The 22,583-nt window shown below is 40.5% G+C and overlaps 1 protein-coding gene across 1 annotated transcript; it reads right to left on the bottom strand.

The window, feature by feature from the left end:
- Positions 1-1,918: 1,918 nt before the first annotated feature.
- On the bottom strand, positions 1,919-21,937 carry thbs2a (thrombospondin 2a). Its single transcript, XM_062430144.1, has 23 exons — positions 21,763-21,937; positions 21,278-21,349; positions 20,423-20,976; positions 19,803-19,887; positions 17,146-17,345; positions 15,137-15,277; positions 14,957-15,050; positions 14,383-14,553; positions 13,390-13,566; positions 12,885-13,058; positions 12,004-12,131; positions 11,745-11,897; positions 10,042-10,260; positions 9,809-9,916; positions 9,561-9,720; positions 9,310-9,428; positions 8,989-9,223; positions 7,252-7,479; positions 6,865-7,136; positions 6,683-6,780; positions 6,214-6,353; positions 4,048-4,078; positions 1,919-3,706 (listed from the first exon to the last, which is right to left on the bottom strand). Exons 2-23 carry the CDS (start codon positions 21,342-21,344, stop codon positions 3,703-3,705), a joined length of 3,558 nt encoding a protein of 1,185 aa, XP_062286128.1. The 5' UTR covers positions 21,345-21,349; positions 21,763-21,937; the 3' UTR covers positions 1,919-3,702.
- Between the last annotated feature and the right edge of the window lie 646 nt (positions 21,938-22,583).

Raw genomic sequence — 22,583 nt, 5'->3', positions numbered from 1 at the left:
TATCCTTGGTGTCAGTATAAATGGCTCACCTTGTCACTGTTTCACTGATAAACCACTTGTGAAAGTGAACTTCCCCTGATGTTCATTCAGTTAAGTGCAGCCAGCTTACTTGAGGATATTCATGCTTTTAAAATGCTTGCTGGTTGCTAAATACTTGCCTCAGCAGAAAATTCTGGTTTACTGTGTCACACATTGACATCCTCTGGCAGAGCTCTCTGAACCACCCTGGAACGTGCTCTGGGCTTGAAACCAGCCACGATTGCCAGACCCATATAGCCAGTCTTTGGTGTACGCCACGTGGACTATTCCAAGAGCCTCAACCCAGATATCTCTGCCATAGAGCTACGAGAGCAAGGTTTTGACTTCCCCATTTTCCCTAATAGCGCATTTTTTTCCTGGCTTCAGCATCGTTTACTTAACCCCTTCACTACGTGCTTTCTGCACGGTCTGGTGAAAAAACCATAGACAACATCCTCCATCAGGACTTTTTATCAGAATATTTAAACAGTGAGATTCTGCAAGTTCAGCTGGTTTTGCAGAATAGTTGAGGAACTGGACATGCAGTGGTGGGAAGTTGGCTTTCTTTAAAGTAGAAAAGATGGAGGCTTTCTTCAGGACAGTGCATTTTATCTCATTTATTCTAATGTCCATCCCAGGCATGGTATGCTTAGTAAACCTTTGTAAACCAAAATTTCCTAACAAAATATTAGCAAATTATTAAAGAACATACGAGTGATGTAAATAGTCAGATTAACATTGGTAAGTTTTACAGTTTACCACAATGTTTGAGGACTCCTCTCAACAGAATTTACATTTATGGCATTTCTTTGCTCATTTCATAAAATACAGTACATCTATAATGATAAAGCTAAATTATTTTAACTCATTGTATGGTTGTACATGTATGTTAATCTGACTGCAGACTATGTGCTAACAATTGTGCCACAATTGTGCCACAACGAATTTTTGTGACTGGCTTATTTTTAAGTAGACACTAATTTGATTTGTGTTATAGCGAACTGAAAATTGTGAAACTTTGAGGTGAAGAGGTGAGGTGGAATCAAACTTAAAGGATAATTCTGGTGATGTTAAACCTTGTTCTTATTCTCGACAAGTCCCATGAAATTCAACGAAACAATGATGTGATACTAACAAGTGCCTTCCTGCTGCTGTAAATGCTCACTAGTGTAATACACAGATGCAGCCTGTTATCACTAAATGGCATATAAATAACACAACAATGTCTTAAGTCATTTAATGTATTATGACCTATTTTTTTGTGTCGCCAAAAACAACCTACGTTTGAGTGACAAGGAAAGTGACACATTTCAGGTACCATCAACATAATGTGACTTTTTTTCTTTTATATGGGGACTTTGGCTTATTAGGAGGAGGTGGCTTGGATGGAGGCGGGTTGGGTTGATGACTAGATGGTTAGTTCGCAAAAAGTTGCTGAAGAGATAGAGGACCACTGTTCGAGATCAATAGCCAAACTTTTGTTTCAGTCACATGGGGCATTTTGTTGTAAAATCGAACATTTTTAACATCAGGCTTGGACAATTTTACTGCATTTTACTGATCATTTGAACCCAAACCATGATCTTTCCCTAGCTCTGTGTGGTTTGTGTGCCAAACCAAACCAAAACTGTTAAGTGATACACAAAAAGCCTAAAATGCATGGACATGACACACATGTGGCATGCTATGCTAATGTTTGTTAAAAAGTACAATGCCCAGATGTTTATAACATATTTGAAAAAGCATTTGAAAACATCACCAGAGTCTAGGGATGTCTGAGAGAATGGAGAGATGTGTTTTACACTGTATCAGTAATATTGATTAAAAATCATTATGTTAATAGTTAGGGTTAGGGTTACAGAAATGATGATACCTGGTAATCGTCATGCAATCAACAAAATAGTGTACAAGTGATTTATTTATGAAACAGGACAATCTTACACTAATGTTTGTAGAAAATGTATATCTAACAACACAAGTATACAAAAACATTTACATTTTGTGCATTGCAAACTCAATGAAATGAACAAGCTGGAAACCAAACATGGAAGAAAACGAATGCTATACAGACTAATGACAACTCCTGGATCCACACTATACAGTCACACAACCACACTTTGTCTTCAAAGACCTTCATCTGGATTCCTTTTCAACTGACACTATAAAGTTTAACAACATCCATAAGTGATACTCATGACTATAACATATGAATGGAAAAAAGTATTTTGTAGTAGGTATTCTCATTGTAGTCATTGTTAATAATGCCGTCACACATAATGACTAAATGTTAAACCTCAGACTCTCAGCTGTGATATGGTACTTGGTACTTTCCACTGTGTAGCAGACACACCTGCAGCTCCAGAAAAGTCAGGGTTGTGAAAGCAACAATGTTAAATTTACTGGGAATCAAACACTTCAACTGCAACTTCAATTATTTCACTACCTTTAAAACTGATGTTATTGCCAAGAATAATTAAAGACTAGCAAAAAATACATAGTGTTTCAATATCAAGTTAGAAAACGGTGCTGGCTATATTGCCAGTAGTCCAATTGGCAGCCAATTTTGGTGATGGACCATTTATAAGCTCCTATAGATAAAGAGTATGAGCACGGAAAAATGTTCCACGTGTACCAAAGTGAAATTTGACTTCTGGGACAATGAGGCCCTGTCTGGACAGCTAAGAAAATAAACACAGTGGCTTTTTTAACATACACATACAACCAGAATTAACTCTCTGGCAGGTCTTATCACAAAAATAAACACATGCTGTGTTTATGTATGTGATTATTTAAAAGCAGCTGATGTTGTATCCTTCTCGAAGCTTTACATTATAGTTTATCTAAGAGAGGAGGTCAGATGACACTCATTTCGTAACAAGTAAGGGAAGTGCATGACAACACAGAATCTTGCAATACTATAATGTGTTATCTTAACATTTGTGATATTCAATCATGCGTTTTGTCAGTGTAAACAAATAAATAATTATTTACAAACTCTAGCAAAAAAATGCAAACAAACACAACAAGCAAGGCATAAATAATTTACAAAAAGGAATTATAATACAGACTTAGTATAAACATCTTTGGCACTTACTAAAATGGCTTATTAAAATTGTTCACTCAAGTTCTCCATAGAAAAGCACATTCAGGATGAAAAGAATGAGGAGAAACAGTAATGGACTTGAGACAGCTAAATGGTAATGTTTTTGGTTACAGTTTATGTTTGTTTGACACTGTAGGTTTAGTTGTTCTGCAAGACAGAAGCCATGAAATGGAGCCGGCGGAGAGCAATGTATCAAAGATAAAGAACAACTGAGTCACTTACAATTTGCAGAAAGTAGGAAACCGTAGGAAAGCACATACAACATGTAAGTGGTTGTACAATGAATCCTTTAAAAAAATGTAGACATAAGTACAATAGTTATAATTAGATATTGCAGAGCCTTTTTAAAACTTGTCCACTCTCATCCATTTTTCTTTCCCAGCAAGGGGAAATGTATACGAGTCACCAGGAAAACTGGAATGGACCATGGTTTCCTCTCCAGCGGGTGGATCAAGGCAAAACACGGAAATGTATGGGAAGTCTCATTTATGCTGAAACAGATTTAGTGATGACGTGATGTTTACTTTGAGAGATTCTTGACTTTGTGTCTCTCTGATGTTTTTCTATCCAACTTGATTCAGTTATCTGTGGAAAGATTGACAAAATAGCTTCCATTACCACCATATTTATAATCAAAACTAGGACAATCAGCGAAATTCACACAGTAAAAGTGCCAAAGTGCAGCAACAACATGTGCATTGTGTGCATCAAAAAGCGTATCTTCAGTAACATGGCTGTGATTGTGAAAAGGCTGCAGGCTCATTTTCCACAGTTTAGTGCTCAACAGATCTGGACCTTGGGCCAAACACACAAGGCCTTTCACAATGCATCTGGGGCATTGCACATGGGCAAGCTGACAAACAGAAACATAGCGTGACTTTTTCTTGCTTCAGCCAACACACAACACATAACCACCTCATCATTACCTTGTTAACCTTGTTGGCAACTCCGGCTTATCTGAGTATTGAAAAAGATGTTGAAGGTTTAAACATCACATCATTGTCTCCCTCTGTTTTTTTAATATTTTTTTTTTTATGTCTATACATGTGCCCACATATGTCTATACACAGTATGTGTTCACTTTGCATTCACACAGACACATACATACATAAACAGACATAAACACACACTTAAGCTTCCCTATATATTTATGCATAATATATATGTAATGTTCATGTACTGAAGGTATCTAGTAGAGTTTCAGGAGTGGAACCACACCTCAACTGCGTTCACTTCGGGCATTCCTTTAAATACCCGCCTAACCCACGCCTCCTCTTTCGCTCTCTGCGCCAGAACCGAGATCACGTACCATCTTCTCAATTGCTTTCAGAAAAGTGTGCTATTCTTCCATCCTACGGGCAACATCATCCATCTACTCACTTCACCTTGAGTATGGACTTTGTCTCAGTATCCATGATGACCTATTCAGACAAAATCCGGACGATCATGTCCAAGGTTTGCATCAGCCCGCGATATCAGACCTAGTGACACAACCTGAAAACTTCCCTGTTTCCTCTGTGCCTGATGCCCTGCTTTCCATAATCCAAAAGCCACCAATGAAGCGCATGAATCCAGCAAGCCTCAACACAGTCTCTTCCATGGTTGGTATCTTGCCCAGTTCATCTCTCCTCAACATACAAGACTACTACAATTAGTCTGATGTAACCTCTGCATCCCCCAGCCCATCCTCATCAGAAAAGAGGGAACAAGACAATTCAAGTACAGTCTATCACCATTGGGCTTCATCAGGGCTTCGGCAATGGTGTCTCCCAATATTACGTCCACTTTACTGTCCTAAACAATTCAATGAGGTCACATGCTAGGGCAAACTGGACAATGAAATTTACTGCAGCATCTTTACCACCCACACAGCCCTACCATGCTATATTTGGTGCCTGGTCTCATTCACTGCCTGCTCCATTCCTGCCTACACTAAGCTACATCAAACCCAAACAAGAGTTTTATTTGCCCATTTGCCCTTTTCCTAACTTCTGCATCAGCCTCCTTGGTATTGCAACCATGAAATACTGCGGAAAGAAATGCATTATCATTAATCTTTCAGGAGGGTACCATCGCCAGCTTTAATAGCTTGAATCTGAACGATGACTTCTACCTTAACTACGTCACCATCAACCATGTAAGAGCTTCGTCAAACTCTCAAAAGCAGATATCACCAGCGATTTCAAAGTTCTCCCTATCTACCCTGACTTCTGGACTTTGGCGTCCACTGGCAAGGTGCATATTACTTTGTTGTTAGGCTCACCTTGTTTGCAAAAACAGCCCCAGCACTCTTCTGGATCGTGCCTAATAATTATAAAATTCTATTCCTTGTCCATCTCTCCATTCAGATCTCAAAGATCTCAGATCTGCTCAATCTTGTTTTAGGTAACTGAAGGTTTTGGGGGTCTGTGGTGCCTGGGTGCTACGGCTGATTCACGACCAAAACTTCCCCACAACGCAGACAGCAAGTGGAAGAACTACAAGCTACTTTCAAGCCTTGGACATCAATCAGTAATTTAAATGCCTCTTGTTGATGGTGTGGTCCTTGCTCATGAAATGTGCATTATGGTTGTACCACTTTTATACCACAGTGTATTTACAGTAAGTCTTTGTTTATGCACTTGATGTAGAAGTGGATATATAGTTATTATATGACATGTTGCCTTAATGCATTTTTTTCTGGTTCAGAAAACAAAAGATCAGACATTAAAGAAGGTTGACAACCCCCAAAGAAGGTTTGTTAACCCCATAAGGAAAGTCTATCATGTCCTGGTTATAATGTAACTTCATCCCTATGCCAGTTAACAGCTCCTTCACACAGAAAACAGTGGGAATTACAATGCTTTGCTATATGACAGTTGTGTCAGTAAAAACATTATACAGTGCACTTTCCTTTGACCTGGTTGCAGTTACTGCAAAATGTATAATATTGAGTTACTTTATAAAGTCAGGTCTCTTAGCAGTTGCATATAGATTTCTAAGCTTGTATTTCTGCATATGTACACATATAGACAAACACCATTTCTGTATTGCAAAACAGAACAGAAATATATAATTATAAATTTAAAGAAATTGAAATTGTTTCTACTAACCTCTGCACTCATACTTGAGATCGGAAAAGAAGACCAGCTCTTGAGAGAAGACAAATAAGCCTAACCTTCCTCCGGCAAATGTCTTGTCATAAATTGGTCCTGAGTCAGCCATGATCTGTTTACCTTCATAGACCACAACCCTGCAAATGACATTACAGATATTTTAGATTTCATTGTGTTAATAAAGCACTTATGGATACTGTAGATCAGTGGTGAGCAACAGAAAATAGGCAAAGAAATAGGGGCCAATGTTTTGCTTAAATTTGATTATTTAAGCAATTATTATTATTATTATTATTATTATTAGCACTTTGGTAAACTTCTTTGTTTTGATTTGTTGTCACATTCACATTATTTTACCTATTTTTCTGTGAGTGATTACACATCATACATCATACAAACAATAAATACTGTACTACTCTGGACTGCTTGGTTTTTCTTAGCTGTACCTTGCTACTTTATTTCTTACCTGATGAAACCAGTCTTTGGTCTGTGGATGAGATGCCACCTGTAGGCTGTGTAATCCTTCCATCCAATGTTTTTGGGGTCATGCCACAGAGTACGCACCTATGTAAAATCATTAACAACACTTACAAAAAATACTGCCACAGCCTTTCATACAGACCAAATAGCATATAAACCTCAGCCCACCTGCCCAGGAGTGTTGCCTGTGTGCCACAAAGCATTCCTGAGGTTTTCTCCAGTGCCAGTGGTCGAGTTGACGACTTTGAGTGAAACACCAGAGATGCCAAAGGCCTTGGAGGGCTTGTCCTCCCAGTAGGTCTGTGTGATCTGCTTCCACATCACGACATAAAAGCGCCCGCTCGACTGGTAGCCAAATACAAAGCCTGCATAGTCATCATCTCTGTCTGTGTTCACGTACATTGTGCCACTGAAGTCCACAGCATTGAACTCATCAAAGCCTATGAGGGTGAGAGATGCTTAATGTTAGGACTCTGTTTAGTCAAAATGGTTATTCTATAGAGTAGTAAATCATCAATAAAAAGTTGTTAGCAAGCACAGATTTGGTTTACTCACCTACTGCAATGCCTGGATCAGAGTTGGCAGTCTGAACAAGCTCTTTGCCCTGGTGTCTGACCACCCAGTTGGGATCAATTTGAGTGGTTCCCTTAGGATCCAAGTGGACCATCTGGAACTTCCTGAAGTCTGTGATACTGATGGCATTGTTTTCTGGACACACGTCAAGAATATCCGGGATATTGTCGTTGTCAAAGTCGTCTTTGCAGGCATCACCTCTTCCATCGCCTGTTAAAAAAAACATCAAATATATAAGTATCTATAGTATGGAAAATTCTCTATGGCAGCTAATAAGAGTGTCATGATACTTCCACCGCAGTGAGTGTTGAGAAGCTCCTCCAAGTTTATATTAAAAATGGATGGAAAAATACCTGTTCCTCCCAGGAAATTGGCTTTAATACCCTTGCCAAATCAACTGAGCCAAATAAGCCATCTTTTCATGCTGTGACAACTTCCACTGATACTTGTAACTGTCTGAAACCTGAAGTCTATTAGAGCCAAACTGCAGGCCAGAGACACAGAAGACTGGACGCCAGTGGCTAATGAAGGCCACAGCGTGGAAGTAGCTAGCTGCTTTCTGTCATCATCTTTGTTATTGCACAAGGGGCTAAAATGATTCCATCAAATAAACACTATCTGACGAGCTGTGAAGAGTGTGAGAGTGTTAGCGTCCAGGGCCTTCCTCCTTCGCCATCTGTTTCCAGTTACAGGCAGCTGTACAAACTCCAGGTAACCCTGCTCAAATTGGGCACTGTGGATTAATCAAGAGCAAAGCCTGAAGGAAATAAAAACTTCACAGCCTGGCCTGTGCCCTTCTGGGCTGCTCACTGAAGTCATGCAGAATGACATCACCAATGCCAGCACAGTACTTGACTCTTTCCACAGCCACATTTCACACCTGCTGTAAACACACTAATTGCTAACTGTGAAGACATCTGGGAGAACTGAAGCAAAATGTAAATATCACTGTGTGGATCTGTGTGCATGGAGTACTGTCTGTGTACTGTTGTGTCTAGGCATGTGTAATAAACAGGTGATAATTGTGATTTTAATGGCATTAATTAAATGACTGCATTTAACTGAAATCATAATAGCTGCATCAACCCTGATCATGTGTTAGTATGTATTTTCTGCTGACTATAGTCCAGCGGCTCCTTCACGTCTGGAGGCTGTCTGACAAACCTGTTAAAGAATGACCAGAATAACTTTTATGACCTTACCAAGAATATCCTATTCTACCCAAGATGGGCATTGTACTATATTTGAGCAACTGTGTCGAAGGTATAAATATTAGGATTCTTTAGACAATCCTTGTCTTTGTCTGAATGCATGACGGCGAGAACCGAGCTCGTATTAAATCATGCATTAAGCTGAACTCCTGATCTGACTCATCATTGCCACAGTTTTCGCACTATCATCATGCCTGTAGCATTAAATATTAAAAGTACAATGTATGGATGGCAAACTGTTTTTTAATGTACAACTGATCTAAGCTTGGTCAACATAAGCAATAAGTAATTCATCTTGCCACAGAATTATAGGTTTGCTCTTGGCTTTGTTGCTGTCTGGCTACCTAGTTTGATAGTCTAGAAACCAAAATCAATATCAGTGTCATCTTATCTTCCAAAAATGTATTAGACAAATGTTTTTTTACATTTCTGCATTTGCATTGAACAGTTAATAATAATGAGCATGCACCCACCCTGCAACAATTAAACCCTTTAAAATCTCCCTTACCATCAGAGTCCAGCTGATCTTCATTGGGTGTTAGTCTGCAGTTGTCCTTGTCATCAGGTATGCCATCATTATCATCATCATAGTCACATGCATCTCCTTTGCCATCCTTGTCGTGGTCGGCCTGGTTGGCGTTTGCCACATAGGGACAGTTGTCCAGGTTGTTCTGATGGCCATCTTCATCAATGTCTTGGTTATTGTCACACTGATCTCCGACCAGGTCATTGTCTACATCAGTCTGTTGGATAAATAAGGATGTTAAACACTTCCTGTACGTACTCTACTGTAACATGTGACTATAATATATACAGTGTGTTATAGTACCTGGTCAGGATTGTGCAGCAGTGGACAGTTGTCACACTGGTCACCAACTGCATCCATGTCAGTGTCCTTCTGCTCAGTGTTGTACACATATGGGCAGTTGTCATTCTCATTCAAAATTCCTGAGAAAGACATGGGTATATCATGACATTTGCTTGATACTTTAAGGTAGAAGATATACTAATAAGCTGCCCTGTATGGACTAATTACAATATTTTAGCTGTTTAGTCTTTGCTAAGATGTAATTATTTTACCATCTCCATCAATGTCCACTGCACAGGCGTCCCCTTCTCCATTGTGGTCAGTGTCAATTTGAGCAGGGTTGTGCTCATAGGGACAGTTGTCACAGCGGTCACCAACTTCATCCTTGTCAAAGTCAAACTGACGAGGATTGAAAAGGAGGGGGCAGTTGTCCTGTGTTATAGAGTACATGTTTGTTAGTGACTGACACTAATCACCCTGAAAGTGATGATAAATACAGATGTGTTAAAAACTCTCATACCCTCTCATCGAGGATTCCATCATTGTCGTCATCCTTGTCACAAGCATCTCCTTGACCATCTTTGTCAAAGTCTTCTTGTCCAGAGTTAGGCAGAGTGGGGCAGTTGTCCTGAAAAAGTTGTGGGAGGTTCATCAGTTTTAGAGGCAACTTCATCACATAAGTGCTGCAGACTGATTCGTTTGTTGTTCTCCATTAATGATGGAAGGAAGGTGACAGATATTTCAGTGAAATACCTTCTTGCAGTGATAAGTGGTGTTGGCGCCACACACAAGGTTCTGATTAGGCCAGCCGTCCAAGTCTGAGTCTTCTCCACAAATGAAGCCGTCTCCAGCATAACCAGTCCTACACTCACACTTGTACATTGGGTCACTGAAGTGGCTGATGTAGATGCATTCGGCGTATTTGTGACAGTTGTGCGTCTTGTCCTTGCATGGGTTCTCTGGCTCACACACCTGGAGAAAAGAGGGCAAGTGAAACTGTATTTTGAGATTTGCCTTTTACCAATATGATCTTCCAGAAATAGGAAAAAGTTGGCCCTCCATGTCCCGGTCATCAGTTTCTTTTTAAGTGGTTTCCATTTTGTTATGGTTTCAATTCTGTTGTTAGTTCTCTTTCTTGAATGCCCCTCCAAACTAAACAACAACTCCAGAGTGAGGCGGATGGTAAAAGGTGAGATTTTTGACAGCCTTAGTCTGGGGCACTCCTGGGCGATATCCCACTTAATGCATCATACATCCCACTATGACCCACTATTGCCACTTAACTGCAGCATAAGTTATTCACAGCTGCCACTCATTACCAGAGGATGAATGCAACTCCAGTTTGGATGCCACTCCATGAGCTCATAGAGCAGAAAATGACAGCGAGAACAGACGTTTGATCAAAACTGCAAAATGGAGCCCTCTAATGCCAGCGATGAGACAATTCCCTTTTTCCCAAATCAATTAGTGAAATTGGGGCATCAAATCAAAGTCAAACAGCTGCAGAGGCCAGAGAGTGACTAAATGGTCCATATCAGCGACGTTGGAAGTAGGACAGCTGAACCAAACATTTTTTTAAATCAAGAGTTGGTGCTTAATTTTGTCTGACATATGATTTCTGTCTTAAATAATACTAGTGATGTCAGAAATTATAAGCCTGTCTGTCTCCTGCTCAAAGCACTTCATGCCCTTTTAACTATGTAAACAAACAGCCAGGCCAGCATGGTTTGCATCATCTTGATCCAAGTAGGGCTCCTGAGCAACCTAGCAAGAATATCTGTTGACCCGTGTTAATAAAGATGAATGTATCTTATGCAGTAGGTTATATGTGCAATCATAGAATAAGAAAAAAAAGAAAAGAAAATGTCTGCAGTCAGTAAATGGCACATGCTAACATGATGTCAAATATGACAAATAGCAATTCTGATGAGTTAGAACTTTTGATGCGTGCGCATATTGACTAGGTTAGCTAGCAAGTGAGGTCAAATAAGGCTAGCGGTTCAAGGCAATGTCACGAAAGCCATTATTAGATTTATCTTCAAAACCTCCCTCTGAAACAGCTAACTAACTAACTACGAGAGAGAGAGAGAGAGAGAGAGAGAGAGAGAGAGAGAGAGAGAGAGAGAGAGAGAGAGAGAGAGAGAGAGAGAGAGAAGAATCAAAGAACCAATCTATTTAGTAAAAATATAAACTGCCTCTGATCTTACAATGAAAATAACAGATATGAGTAACATATGTTTGTTGTTAAGAGTTGCTACACTCTCCCCCACTCTCCCTCTGCTCACTGACACTGGGTCAAGTTGTCTCACATTCATATATGGTGGCCCTGGGCCTCCCCTCCAACCCTGTGCAAACAACCACACTGCAGGTATGAAGCTGATAAATCACTCAAACTGCAGCTTCAAGTGTTGATAATGGGTAATCCAATCAACAGCCTGTTGCTGGCACTGACTCACCTGTTTGTTCTTCTTGGCAGCCTCCACCCCCATACCGAAAGGTTGGGTGCCCTTGTACCGCTTTGGACAGGGCAGGCAGTGGAAACCTGGATCAGTGTTGATGCAGCGCTGCGTTCCACTCACTTTGTAGCAAACATCAGACACCATGTCACACTGGGGAAAGGAAAGACAGGAAGCAGCAAATGCAAACAAATGTTACATGAATGAAGTACTAAACATACGTTTGGTTTGTGCACCTAAGGCAAACAGGAATCCTTACCTCATTAATGTCTTCACAGTGGGTACCATTTCCACGAAAACCAGCAGGGCATGGGCCACATTCCCAGGAACCATCTGGAGAACTGTTGCACTCCACTCCACCGAAGCACGGGTTAGACAGACAGCCATCTGCAAAGGATTTAGACAATAACAATTCATACAGGGAAACTGATTTAAATATGCTTAACATATCTGTATAGTGTGTCTCCAAATGATTCAACTTTTGTTCGCAGTATACAGTTATTATCTAATGTGATAATTCAAAATAAAGCCCCACCAACTGGAACAGACTTTAAAGAATTAGTTCACCCAAATTACAAAACAACATATTTTCTAGTTAACCGTTATCAATCTATGCAGATATTTTGGGATTTGTTGCTGATTTTTCGCGTTTCATTGAACAAATTACATTTAAAAAAATTCTACAACATCATCTCTTTTCAGAAGCAGTAAACTTGTTACCAGTGAGGTCCTGCATTCAGTCAAAATAGGAAAACATTTAAGAGTCAGCCATGCTATTCTGTAAGCACAGGGAATGCTTAGTACTAAATGCTAACATCAGCATGCTAAATCCCAATGCCAGCGTGGTGATGTTAAGCAGGTGTAAATCTACCATGTTTACCATTTTAGTTTGTATGTTAGCACGCCAACATTTGCTAATTAGTACGAAACACACACACTGATTATGGATTTAGAGAAAAAGTCAGGGGGTCACCAAACTCAGTAGTTTTCATCATCTAGACGCCATGAATGTCATGAAATGTTTCATGGCAATCCATCCCATAGTTGTTTAGATATTTTATTCTGGAGTGGTGGACTGACAGAGAGACCAATAATGCCATTGCTAAAGCAAAAACAAAATGCAGAGGGACTAGTGCTTACCAATAGGACAGGCCTTTTTGTTACAGTTGTCACTGTCACTGGCCTCTCCAATACACTTGTTGCCGCCATACTGAGGTTGAGGGCTGTTGCATTCACGCGTCCGACTTTTGATTCCACCTCCGCATGTTGCTGAACAGGTTGCCCATGGAGACCAAGGACCCCAACCCCCATCAACTAAAAATAAGACAAATGTTTAGTATATATACCCGAACAATATCTGAACCATAGCTCTGTGTCACAGATTTAAACTCTTTGTTTCCAAATTAAATTAAAAGTCCTAATTCTAAAGAGCAGCTGGAGAGTCAGAAGCCTGGAACTTAATACTACCAGAGAAAACATACTGAGCTGATTTGGGTCAACATTTCCTGAAAGACAGACAGGAGGCCAGTGGGGAATGTTGCCTCTGGGGAGCCATGAGGCACGAGGAAGTCTGGTTGTTTGACACAGACACTGCTGTAATGGAGATGCTGCTTTGAGCGTTCCACTTGCGGGCTGAAATACTTACCGGGACAAGGATTCGCAGTGCAGCGCTGAGTCTCTCTCCCACTTCCTTCACAGTCTTTGCCCCCCAGTTGCGGCACAGGGGCGTTGCAGTGTCGTATTCTGGTAATCTGTCCCTCTCCACAGGTCACTGAGCAGGACGACCACGGTGACCACAAGCTCCACCCTCCGTCCTGACGAACTGGGTATCAAACATATCAGTCAAAGATCACCAAAACACACATCATGTGTTATCCTCTAGATTTCCATTCAGTCAAATAGTAACAGACACGTATAATCTGCAAAGGTTTTAAAAAATGGCAACCACATTTTCTACAAGTAAACATTATGACATGTTGGTGACAATGGCTCAGTTTCAAAGATATTCTAAGATGCTTGTGCCAGTATTTATGTCATTGTGTGTAAACTATCCTCTAGCGGTTAGATTGATTCAGTCGCTCACACAGATGCAGTGTAATGTTAGCTGCAAGCAATAACAGATGCTAATCACACAAACTATCAAACACCCAATTCATCAGTTTCAGCATCCAGCACAAATCTAGCAAAAACCCCAACTCATATATAGTAAATCTAATGGTCAAATTCTTTAATATTTCATATTTTTGCATGGCAGGCAGTGGTGAGTCATTGCACTGTGGAACACCCTCTAAGCCAGTGATTTATTTGGAATTAACTGTGACTGGGCACACCCTGCAAGCCAACCATGCGATCCAACTCTTCACTCAGATTCAGCCTCACTCAGATGGATCCATTTTCAACAGATTTATGGAGGCGTGAACTCAGTCCTTTGCACTTAGGAGGATCACATCTCATATTTAACTCAGTGCTGAGTTTTTCCACATTTCCATCACGGTTCTCCTTCCCATATGTCCTATTGTTGTTTGTCTTCGATTAGTGTGTAGCTGCGGCAATAGCACACACATACTTTGATCATGATAATATCACAGCAATGAGGTGGTTACTACTGGAGATAAATTACTCAAGAAAAAATCCTCACCCCGGCTGTCACATTTGCCCAAGCTGCACTTGCGGGTCTGGATTGAAGGTCCGGTGCAGGGGTTACTGGTTGCGTCACATGACCTGCCCCTCTGTTGAGTTCCTGTCCCGCAGGTGACTGTGCACTCTGTCCACTCTGACCATGGAGACCAGCCATCCTCGCTGTCTAATGCTTGAATAATTTGAAGCATAGAGTCAACATTTTTTTCCTAATTTTGTTTAAGAGACACTCCCATATCCACTCACTGCTAAAACAGAATAATAAAAGTTCTGAAATAAGACAATTACTACACAGTCTTTATGTCTGTCTGTTTATTACATGACCTCATCTGAAAAACCCACAGTAGCCATTTTGAGTGTCTTATACTTTGACCAATAAATATGTGGTTCGCTCACAAAGACAAACTGGCTGCAACAGAGCTGTGGCTTTAAATTTTAATATGCGTAGAATATTGTTTTTTACGGCATATTGCACCATTAAATTAAAATAGCATGCATGCATAAAACTGTGTGTGTGTTTATAACTGTGTTTATATGATGAGTGCATTAGCATATAGGAGGTGCTGACTACTTACGTATACACACGGGGCAGCACTCGCCATCCACAAATGAGGGGCTGGCACAGGCCACTGGAGGGCAGGTAATTTGGTGACACACTATCTTGGACTCCTGCCATCAATGAATATTGAGTGATATATCAGGGTCATTCATATCTATAGCAAATAAGTACATATTTCCATACGACTGGGCTCTACCTGGCAGGTACATTTGGTGCAGCTGTCTACAACCCAGTCTTCCTTATCGTCAAACAGTCGGCCATCCTGCCAGCACATGTTTTTCTCCTTTGTGTTCTTCATCCTCCCAAGGACCTCCTTCATGACTGTGTTCTCCTCTGTCTGAACATACAACAGCAGACATGTTTGCAGTCAGAAATGATTAGGATACGCTCATGATAATGATACACCACATTCCAATAAGCAGGGAAAGGTATGCACCTGCTGGCAGGGTGAGTGCTTTAAGAGAGGACGTGTGAAGATACTTTTCGCCAGGTGGAAAGAGAAATAGGACATTCTGCTCAAGTAGAAATACTGCTACTTACTTTAATATTACTCATGTAGAAAAAATATTTCTTAAGTTTAAAACCAGTTAAGTTATATGCCTAAATTTAGCCTCTGTGCATATAACTTTTAAGGGTTAAAAGACCATTTCACCAATAACTATAACTCTTAACGATTTTGAAAAAATATCTAATTGAGATTATTTTGACTGATATTGCAATTGCGATATGATTTATGATATTTATTAAGAAATTATAATGTTTACATCATTATTCTAATTTTCATTAAAAAACATACTGTATTAAAGGATTATTGTGTCATTTTTGTGGGGATCTATACCAAACAAAGATGTTTTCTTAAGTCTGTAGAATATGATGCATAGACATCTCTGCAGCACAACAATACTTATTTTGACACACATTTAATCCATAACAAATATTGCACCTTCTGCAATTTGAAGGGTGCAGTAGGGTATATTGCAATTTCAATACAATTTAGATTAATTGTTGATGGGTCACATCTTATACTGTAAACTAGTTATGTTTCCAACAGCTAAAATGGCATCAAAAGCTCATGCACAAGGCTCCTGATAGATGTAGTGCTCTACATGTGCTCTTTCTCAGTCAATATAGCACACACTGATAAATCTATTGCTTCAATTTACTACATTTACCGTCATTACTGATTGGACATCCACATAAAATGTTGCAAAATTTCCTTTTAAATGTGGCATCCTGTCATTCTTTTAGCACATTCTGCAAACCTGATAATCTGAAATGGAAACCACCATATATTTTAAAGAAATCTTAGATTAAAGAACCAGAAAAGTTCAACAGACCAGAAAGAGGAATGACTGAAAGAACACCTATACAAAAAGGCTCCTATTTACGAGAATACTTGTAAAATGGTAATTTTGAAGTGTGCTTCTCATTATTACAAACACTAAAGCTCTTTATATCTCTACTGTGCTGCTCAGTAATGAACATTTTAACCTCCAACCCAATTGGAGACCCGGGATTCTCTGGCTGGACTCCTGAACACTTGGGAGCTGTCAGTTGATAAACTACTGCCAAAGGTTTTTTGTGTGTTTGAGTGTGTGTGTGTCCTTTTGTTGGAAAAGGGAGGTAGCAATGTGCAGCACTAGAATCTAAGACACCACTCGGTCTGGAAGAGCCTCAGGGACCCTTCTCATCCCAGCCAGTTTTTTTTCCCAAGGTTCATGCCCAGACTCTCTTATTGCTGGGAGGCTCCCAGAGGAAACACATGGGCTGTTTAAACACAGCCAGACATTAGACTGGACCCCATCGCTGCCAGGGGAACACTTCCTATATCCACATGTAACATGTCATAAAATCTGTCTGACTCACGCTGCCACAGATAGCAGGAGTCAAAGGGATTCAGCCATCACAGGCGACTCTATAAACAGCCCTGTGGCTACTTACTGTTTCCTTTCAAACCAATGTAGGTTACCTAGTAACCTAATTCTTACCGCCTGGCTGCCGCACAGAGGATTGTATTATTTATTTTCCTAAAATGTCAATTTTCTCTAGAATGTAAATTTTCTTCCCACAGTCAAAGACAGCTTTGGTGATTTCACATTCATCACTGAAATTGGCCTGTGAAATAGAAACAAAACAGGCAGTAGCCCATCTAAATCAAACTCAAGTCAGGATTATTTACACTATGTAAACACTTCTGATACTTACCACTTTTTGCAAGCCGTCAATAAGGTTACTGACAACAACACGGAGGCCGTTGAGCTCCTGTAACATAGTGCTAAGTTCCTCGCAGGAGCGTTCACACATATCTGTGCCCGTTTCATCCGTCTTCTGACCAATGATGTTTGTGGTGATAGAGGGACTCACATCCACAATTTCTGTGCTCTCGATCACAATATTGGCATTATCTGGAAAAGGAAAAGGAGACGCACCAGGGTGAATGAGAAAGCAAGCAAATGAATGAGCTACGCAGACTGCTGATGGAAAACATATTTGAGAGATATCATAATTGAAACTCAAGGACTCTGATCGGGGAACCAAGCGATTTCCTGTTTTCCTGTAGCCGGCCAAAAGATCACAACAATGTGGTGATTATGATGTTTATTGTGTTCCTGAAAACAGATGTTCAGTCAACAGTGTTTGATTTGAACAATGTATCTGTTTGAAACGGTGACGGTAAATTTTTCCACAGGAGATGACAGCAGGATTGGCTGTGGCAGGACGCGGGAGGGAAGGGATTGGCATTGGGGACCTCAAAGCAGAAATCTGGGTGTTCCTTGTGTGATGAGAAAACCATACCATCGTCATAAATTGCCATGACCTTTCAGATAAGTGAACACTTCCAATATGAACTTAACAGACTGGAGTGACCACACAGATGGATTTACAAGGAGCCTGTGAAGCTCACAGTCCTTAAAGCAGATCATTAGCGCAGGCACTACCTTTGTCTACAAGTTAACACAGTAAAATCTAAAGTGTTTGAAAGTCCCTTGAGTCACAGCATTTATCATTTATAAGTTGACTGACTCCTCTCTTCTTGTCTAACCTTTCAGTGCATAATGTGAAAGGGAACAATCTTTAACCAGAGGGCTGCTTGATGCGTGTTAATAGGCTAAATGTTGAGTGCTTTTTGCACAATCTGCAAATCTTGAGCAGGAAGTCTAGCCTAGAGTAAACGCGTCTGCCAGCTGTGATCTTTGCATAAAAAAAGAAAGGAAAAGATCCCAAATGCAGAGGATAGGACATCTTGATTGAGCATTTATTCCTTCATGTCCCCTCACTTTACTACTTTATTTTTCCTTTTCACCCCAACCACTGAATAGCACTTATGGCATGATGACCTTTATGAATGTGTGATAGAGAAAACAAACACACAAGTCGCATATCAAAGCTCCATGGAATGCCTGTCATTCAGCCAAAGCACAGGGCATATCTGCAACTGCTTTGGATCTTGCAATGTAAATTGGTGAAGATTAATAGCAGACTGGGGACACTGAATCAAGAAGTCATCCAAATTGCCCAATGATATCCCACTTCTAGCCAGCCCTGTGTTTTCTTTCCTTTTCAGTCTGCTGGATTCATTCAAATCTCAGGAGGGCTTCACGCTGTGTGTGCATGTGAACGCGCACTTGCTTGTCTGTGAAAGTATTTACACATTCTTTTCCCTCATGATAGATGTGTGCTACTTAAAAAAAAAAAAAAAAAAAAGCAGATAGAGGAAAGAATTAAAAAAGGGAGCAAAAGGTTGGGTAGTTTTAATACTGCTCATTAATGTCCAACATGACAGCTTTTATGAGTGTGGTTTGTGTGGGTTTATGAGTGTCTTTTGGCATTAAAATTGCTACCAGTGCAGAACCTTGACTGGTACCAGCCAGCATGGAGAAAACTTCCAGGCCTTGGTGACATTTGTTAAACAAATAAACTCATTCAGCTGGAATTCAACACTGCTTGTGGCAACAGCCGCCCTATCACGCACAAACACCTCATATGGATTTGCTTTGTCACAGTGAGCCAAAGACACTGTTTCCAGATCTGGTGACCTTTGTTGAAAAAGGATGATTATCTTCATATTTATTCTTTTGAGTTGCAGCCGCTCTTCGTGTGAGCCCCGCTGAGTGTCATAAGGTACTATTCCTCATGCGAGAAAAGCTTCAGCTGAGAAAAGTAAACCAATCAGCCAAATCATGACTTCACTGTGTGTGTGTGTGTGTGTGTGTGTGTGTGTGTGTGTGTGTGTGTGTGTGTGTGTGTGTGTGTATGTGTGTGTGTGTGTGTGTGTGTGTGTGTGTGTGTGTGTGTGTGTGTGTGTGTGCAGCTGGAAGTGGAAGCTCCCTGCTCTGCAGTATAGCATTAATTTTCTCTTTTTTATTTTCTTTCCCAGCGCATTATCCTGAGTCCACTGCCAGTGGAAATAAATGTAAGCATCTGTATCTCCTTTTGTGCACCACGCACACTGCGCAACCTCAAGCTGCTGCGTCGATGCTGCTGTTTCCGTAAACATGAAGTAATGTTAGGAAATCTTGCCACATATGAAATCTGCAAGCTTATGTCCCACTTCAAAAAACAAAGAGTTAAATTTATACTAAGTGAGTCAACTGAGAATGCTGAACTGTTTGGTCTGGAAAGTTGATGTGGTTGATAGGCCTACTTAACAAAACACAGATACTGTGCTTTAGAGGTTTGCGTGTGAGAGACTTTCCCACATCTGCAGAGCTTGAAACAGTTTGCTAATACAATTATTTTGACTCATCTTTTGGGTTATAAAAATCACACAAATTGAAATGGTTCCCACAGATGGAATTTAGTAGGAAAATTTCGGTCAATGCTGGCTTAGGCACCTTACGAATGAAAATTCCAACTCTTACCTTGCTTGGTAACCTCACAGTCTCTGCTCAGGAGGATGTCTTCTACTGTGGTGTCAAAGATGAAACGTACATTCTGCAGAAGGCCCTGTTAAATAAGCAGAGACTCGTTATTACCACTGTAGTAGCAGTTTCTGTTAATGTTTTGGCTGCATTATTTCAGAGTTATCCACTTTCCATACAATTCAAGCATGCATTGAGCATCAGCCTGGCACAGCTCACACACAAGTGCATTCAAACTTGAGCATGGAAGTTCATTCTTGACCTTTTCACGCACATTCACACTCAGCATTACACACAAGGGGCAATTTGGAGTCTAAATTTGGAGTCCTCTCCACACAGAGGCAACACTGAGCCACTCTGCCACACTTTAAAAGGGTGTATGTTAGTCTCAGCTTCAGGAAACTGTTGTTTAAAACGAGCTTTTATTATAAGCTTAGGTAAAACCACAGTTTTGTTTCCTGAAACTTATGAGACGTGAAAAAAAAAACTGCAGGGGCCTCTTAACATGTTTCACCCAGCATGGCTGAGTCACACAGGGACTAAAGAAGAAAAGCAACTTAAGCTCCTGGATCTTCTGAAATCCTGGTCTAGCAAGCAGAAAGCCATAGTCTCAATCTTACCCTGAAGTGGTTCTCGCGGATGGATCCCTTTGCAACATACATGTGGCTACCCTCAGCCTGCAGGTGCTCGTAGAAAGGCTCATCCAGGATGAAGCTGTCTATTAGGCTGCAGCCCACATACAAATTTGCATTTTCCCCATGAACATGAAGAGTGATATTCTTCCACTGCGAGTCAGACAAGTCAACATCCTCGAATGAAACTACGTTCTGTGAGCCGTCCACCCAGTACACCAGATCCAGAGTGTTTGCCCGTCCATTGGACACAATCTCAAACTGCCGCCGGCCATCAGAGCTCTCCAAACCAATCAAGGTGCCCCGTGAGGCGCGGTCCTGTCGTATGCTGGCCACAAACACAAAGCCCTCATTGTTTTGGATCTGTTGCAGTATTTGTTTTAGTACAGGGGCTCTCACTGGGGGCAGGTGGTCAAAACGGATGAAACGGTATGCAGGGGCATCTGAGTTTTGGCCCCGGAACTGTTTGGCTCCCAGAGTCCTGCGTGAGATGTGGCTGATATCAAACAAGTCAAATGATGTCTCGTCCTCCTGCTCACCATCTAAAGTTCAGACAAGAGAGGATGCAAATGGACAGTTACTTGAGAAGAGAGGGAGAGCTGATCAGTTTTTCCCCCATTATGAAATTCCCATTTTTAATATCAAGGAACAATGACAAACTAACAACATTTTTTCAGAGGGTTTAGTCTTCAATTTCACTTTTTTGCCTTTAAAAACTTCACTGTGGTGTTTTATTACGCCACATCTTTGTGGCAAGAGTTGCATTGAGCTGTTTTCAGTTATCACATAATACATTTTTAGACACTATAGTCACATGTTTTTCATAAATTTGTTTCTACTTACCTTGAGGTAATGCGTGGAGGAGATGAAATGATAAGAGCAGTAAGTAGAGACTTCTCCTGAGTATCATACTTCCTTCAAACACACAAAAGAAATCATTTTTATTAGTTTCTGTGTCTCAGACTTATGTCTTTTTTCGACAACCTGGGTCCATCTCAATTGCTGACTTTGCACTTGAGCCTCTCATGGGGAGATTTTTTTTTGTGGAAAAATTATATAATGAATCCACAATTTTAAAAAAGAGAAAAAAGAAGAAATCGCGCTTATAATAACTTGCAGTCAGACACCACAAAACCTACAGACTCTGCACTGTTGTCTAATGACGTTCTGTTAAAGAATGAAGTCGCCATCATCTTTGAGCTTCATATTCTGCTGTTTTCATTACTTGTCGAGCAGATGTGTTAAATTTAACTCACAGCTTATTCTATCTCCCAACGCTTAAAAAAGTTCAACAATAAATAGCCCACTGCGTCGTCCATTGAACTTACCTGACAGTGCAGTTTTATTTATTAAGGCAGTCAGGTATCCGGCAAAAAAGAAATGAAGAAAAGCTGGAAAAAAAGAAGACTTATTTGACCGATGGTTAAATGGATGGTGAGTGGTATCTCCTGTAACCTCCTGCGTAAAAGCGTAAAGTCCACTCTGGTAGACTACATCCACAGACCGAAGGACTGGAGACTCAACAGTGACTGAGCCACCCACCTCCCTCCTCTTATATAGAGGCTCGGGGAGAGTCTGTCAATCAAATCTTTGGGGTACGAACCGTTTGTAGCCGGTTGTTAAGAGACGGGGTTACATAATTACCTTCCGATGGCGTAATTTTCTTACCCGTGCTCACACAGGGAAACTAGTATGGGGGTGGATGTGTGACCCCTCCCTTGCTCTCTTCCCTCACCGTGATGCCCACCCTACTTATCACAGACACCCTTCCATGTGTGTCTGGAGCCAATTCACTTTCACTGGGGAGAGAGGTGGAGGGAAGCAGGCTGTTACATACTCTGGAGAGACAAAGTGTTGTAGAAACCATAACCAAAAAGTTAAATACTTTGCGGCACTAATAGTAGGAGCACTAAATAATCTGCACAATTATGATAAATTCAGAAAATTTGTGGGTTGTAAAACAGCACTTTCACCCCCTTCTGGCAATGCTGTTATTCACTTTCTTGAATATTACAGGTGATCTTCAAAGAAATAACACTTGGCAAGCATAAAGTAAAACTTTTCAGTATGTAGGTGACTTCATTTTGACCAAAAAAGTAATATAATTCAAAACACACAAAATATAAATAACTCAAACTGAGAATCTTTG

The sequence above is a fragment of the Scomber scombrus genome, chromosome 12 (genome assembly GCF_963691925.1).
Source record: "Scomber scombrus chromosome 12, fScoSco1.1, whole genome shotgun sequence".
In the NCBI taxonomy this organism is placed as follows: Eukaryota; Metazoa; Chordata; class Actinopteri; order Scombriformes; family Scombridae; genus Scomber; species Scomber scombrus.
This window is presented reverse-complemented; position numbering and strand designations above follow the sequence as displayed.

Coding starts and splice junctions, on each gene's coding strand:
- thbs2a (XM_062430144.1), bottom strand. CDS start 21,344: ATGATACTCAGGAGAAGTCTCTACTTACTGCTCTTATCATTTCATCTC. Junction 15,051..15,136: donor GCACCAAATGTACCTGCCAG/GTAGAGCCCAGT, acceptor CATTGATGGCAG/GAGTCCAAGATAGTGTGTCA. Junction 13,059..13,389: donor CACTGCGAATCCTTGTCCCG/GTAAGTATTTCA, acceptor TCTTATTTTTAG/TTGATGGGGGTTGGGGTCCT.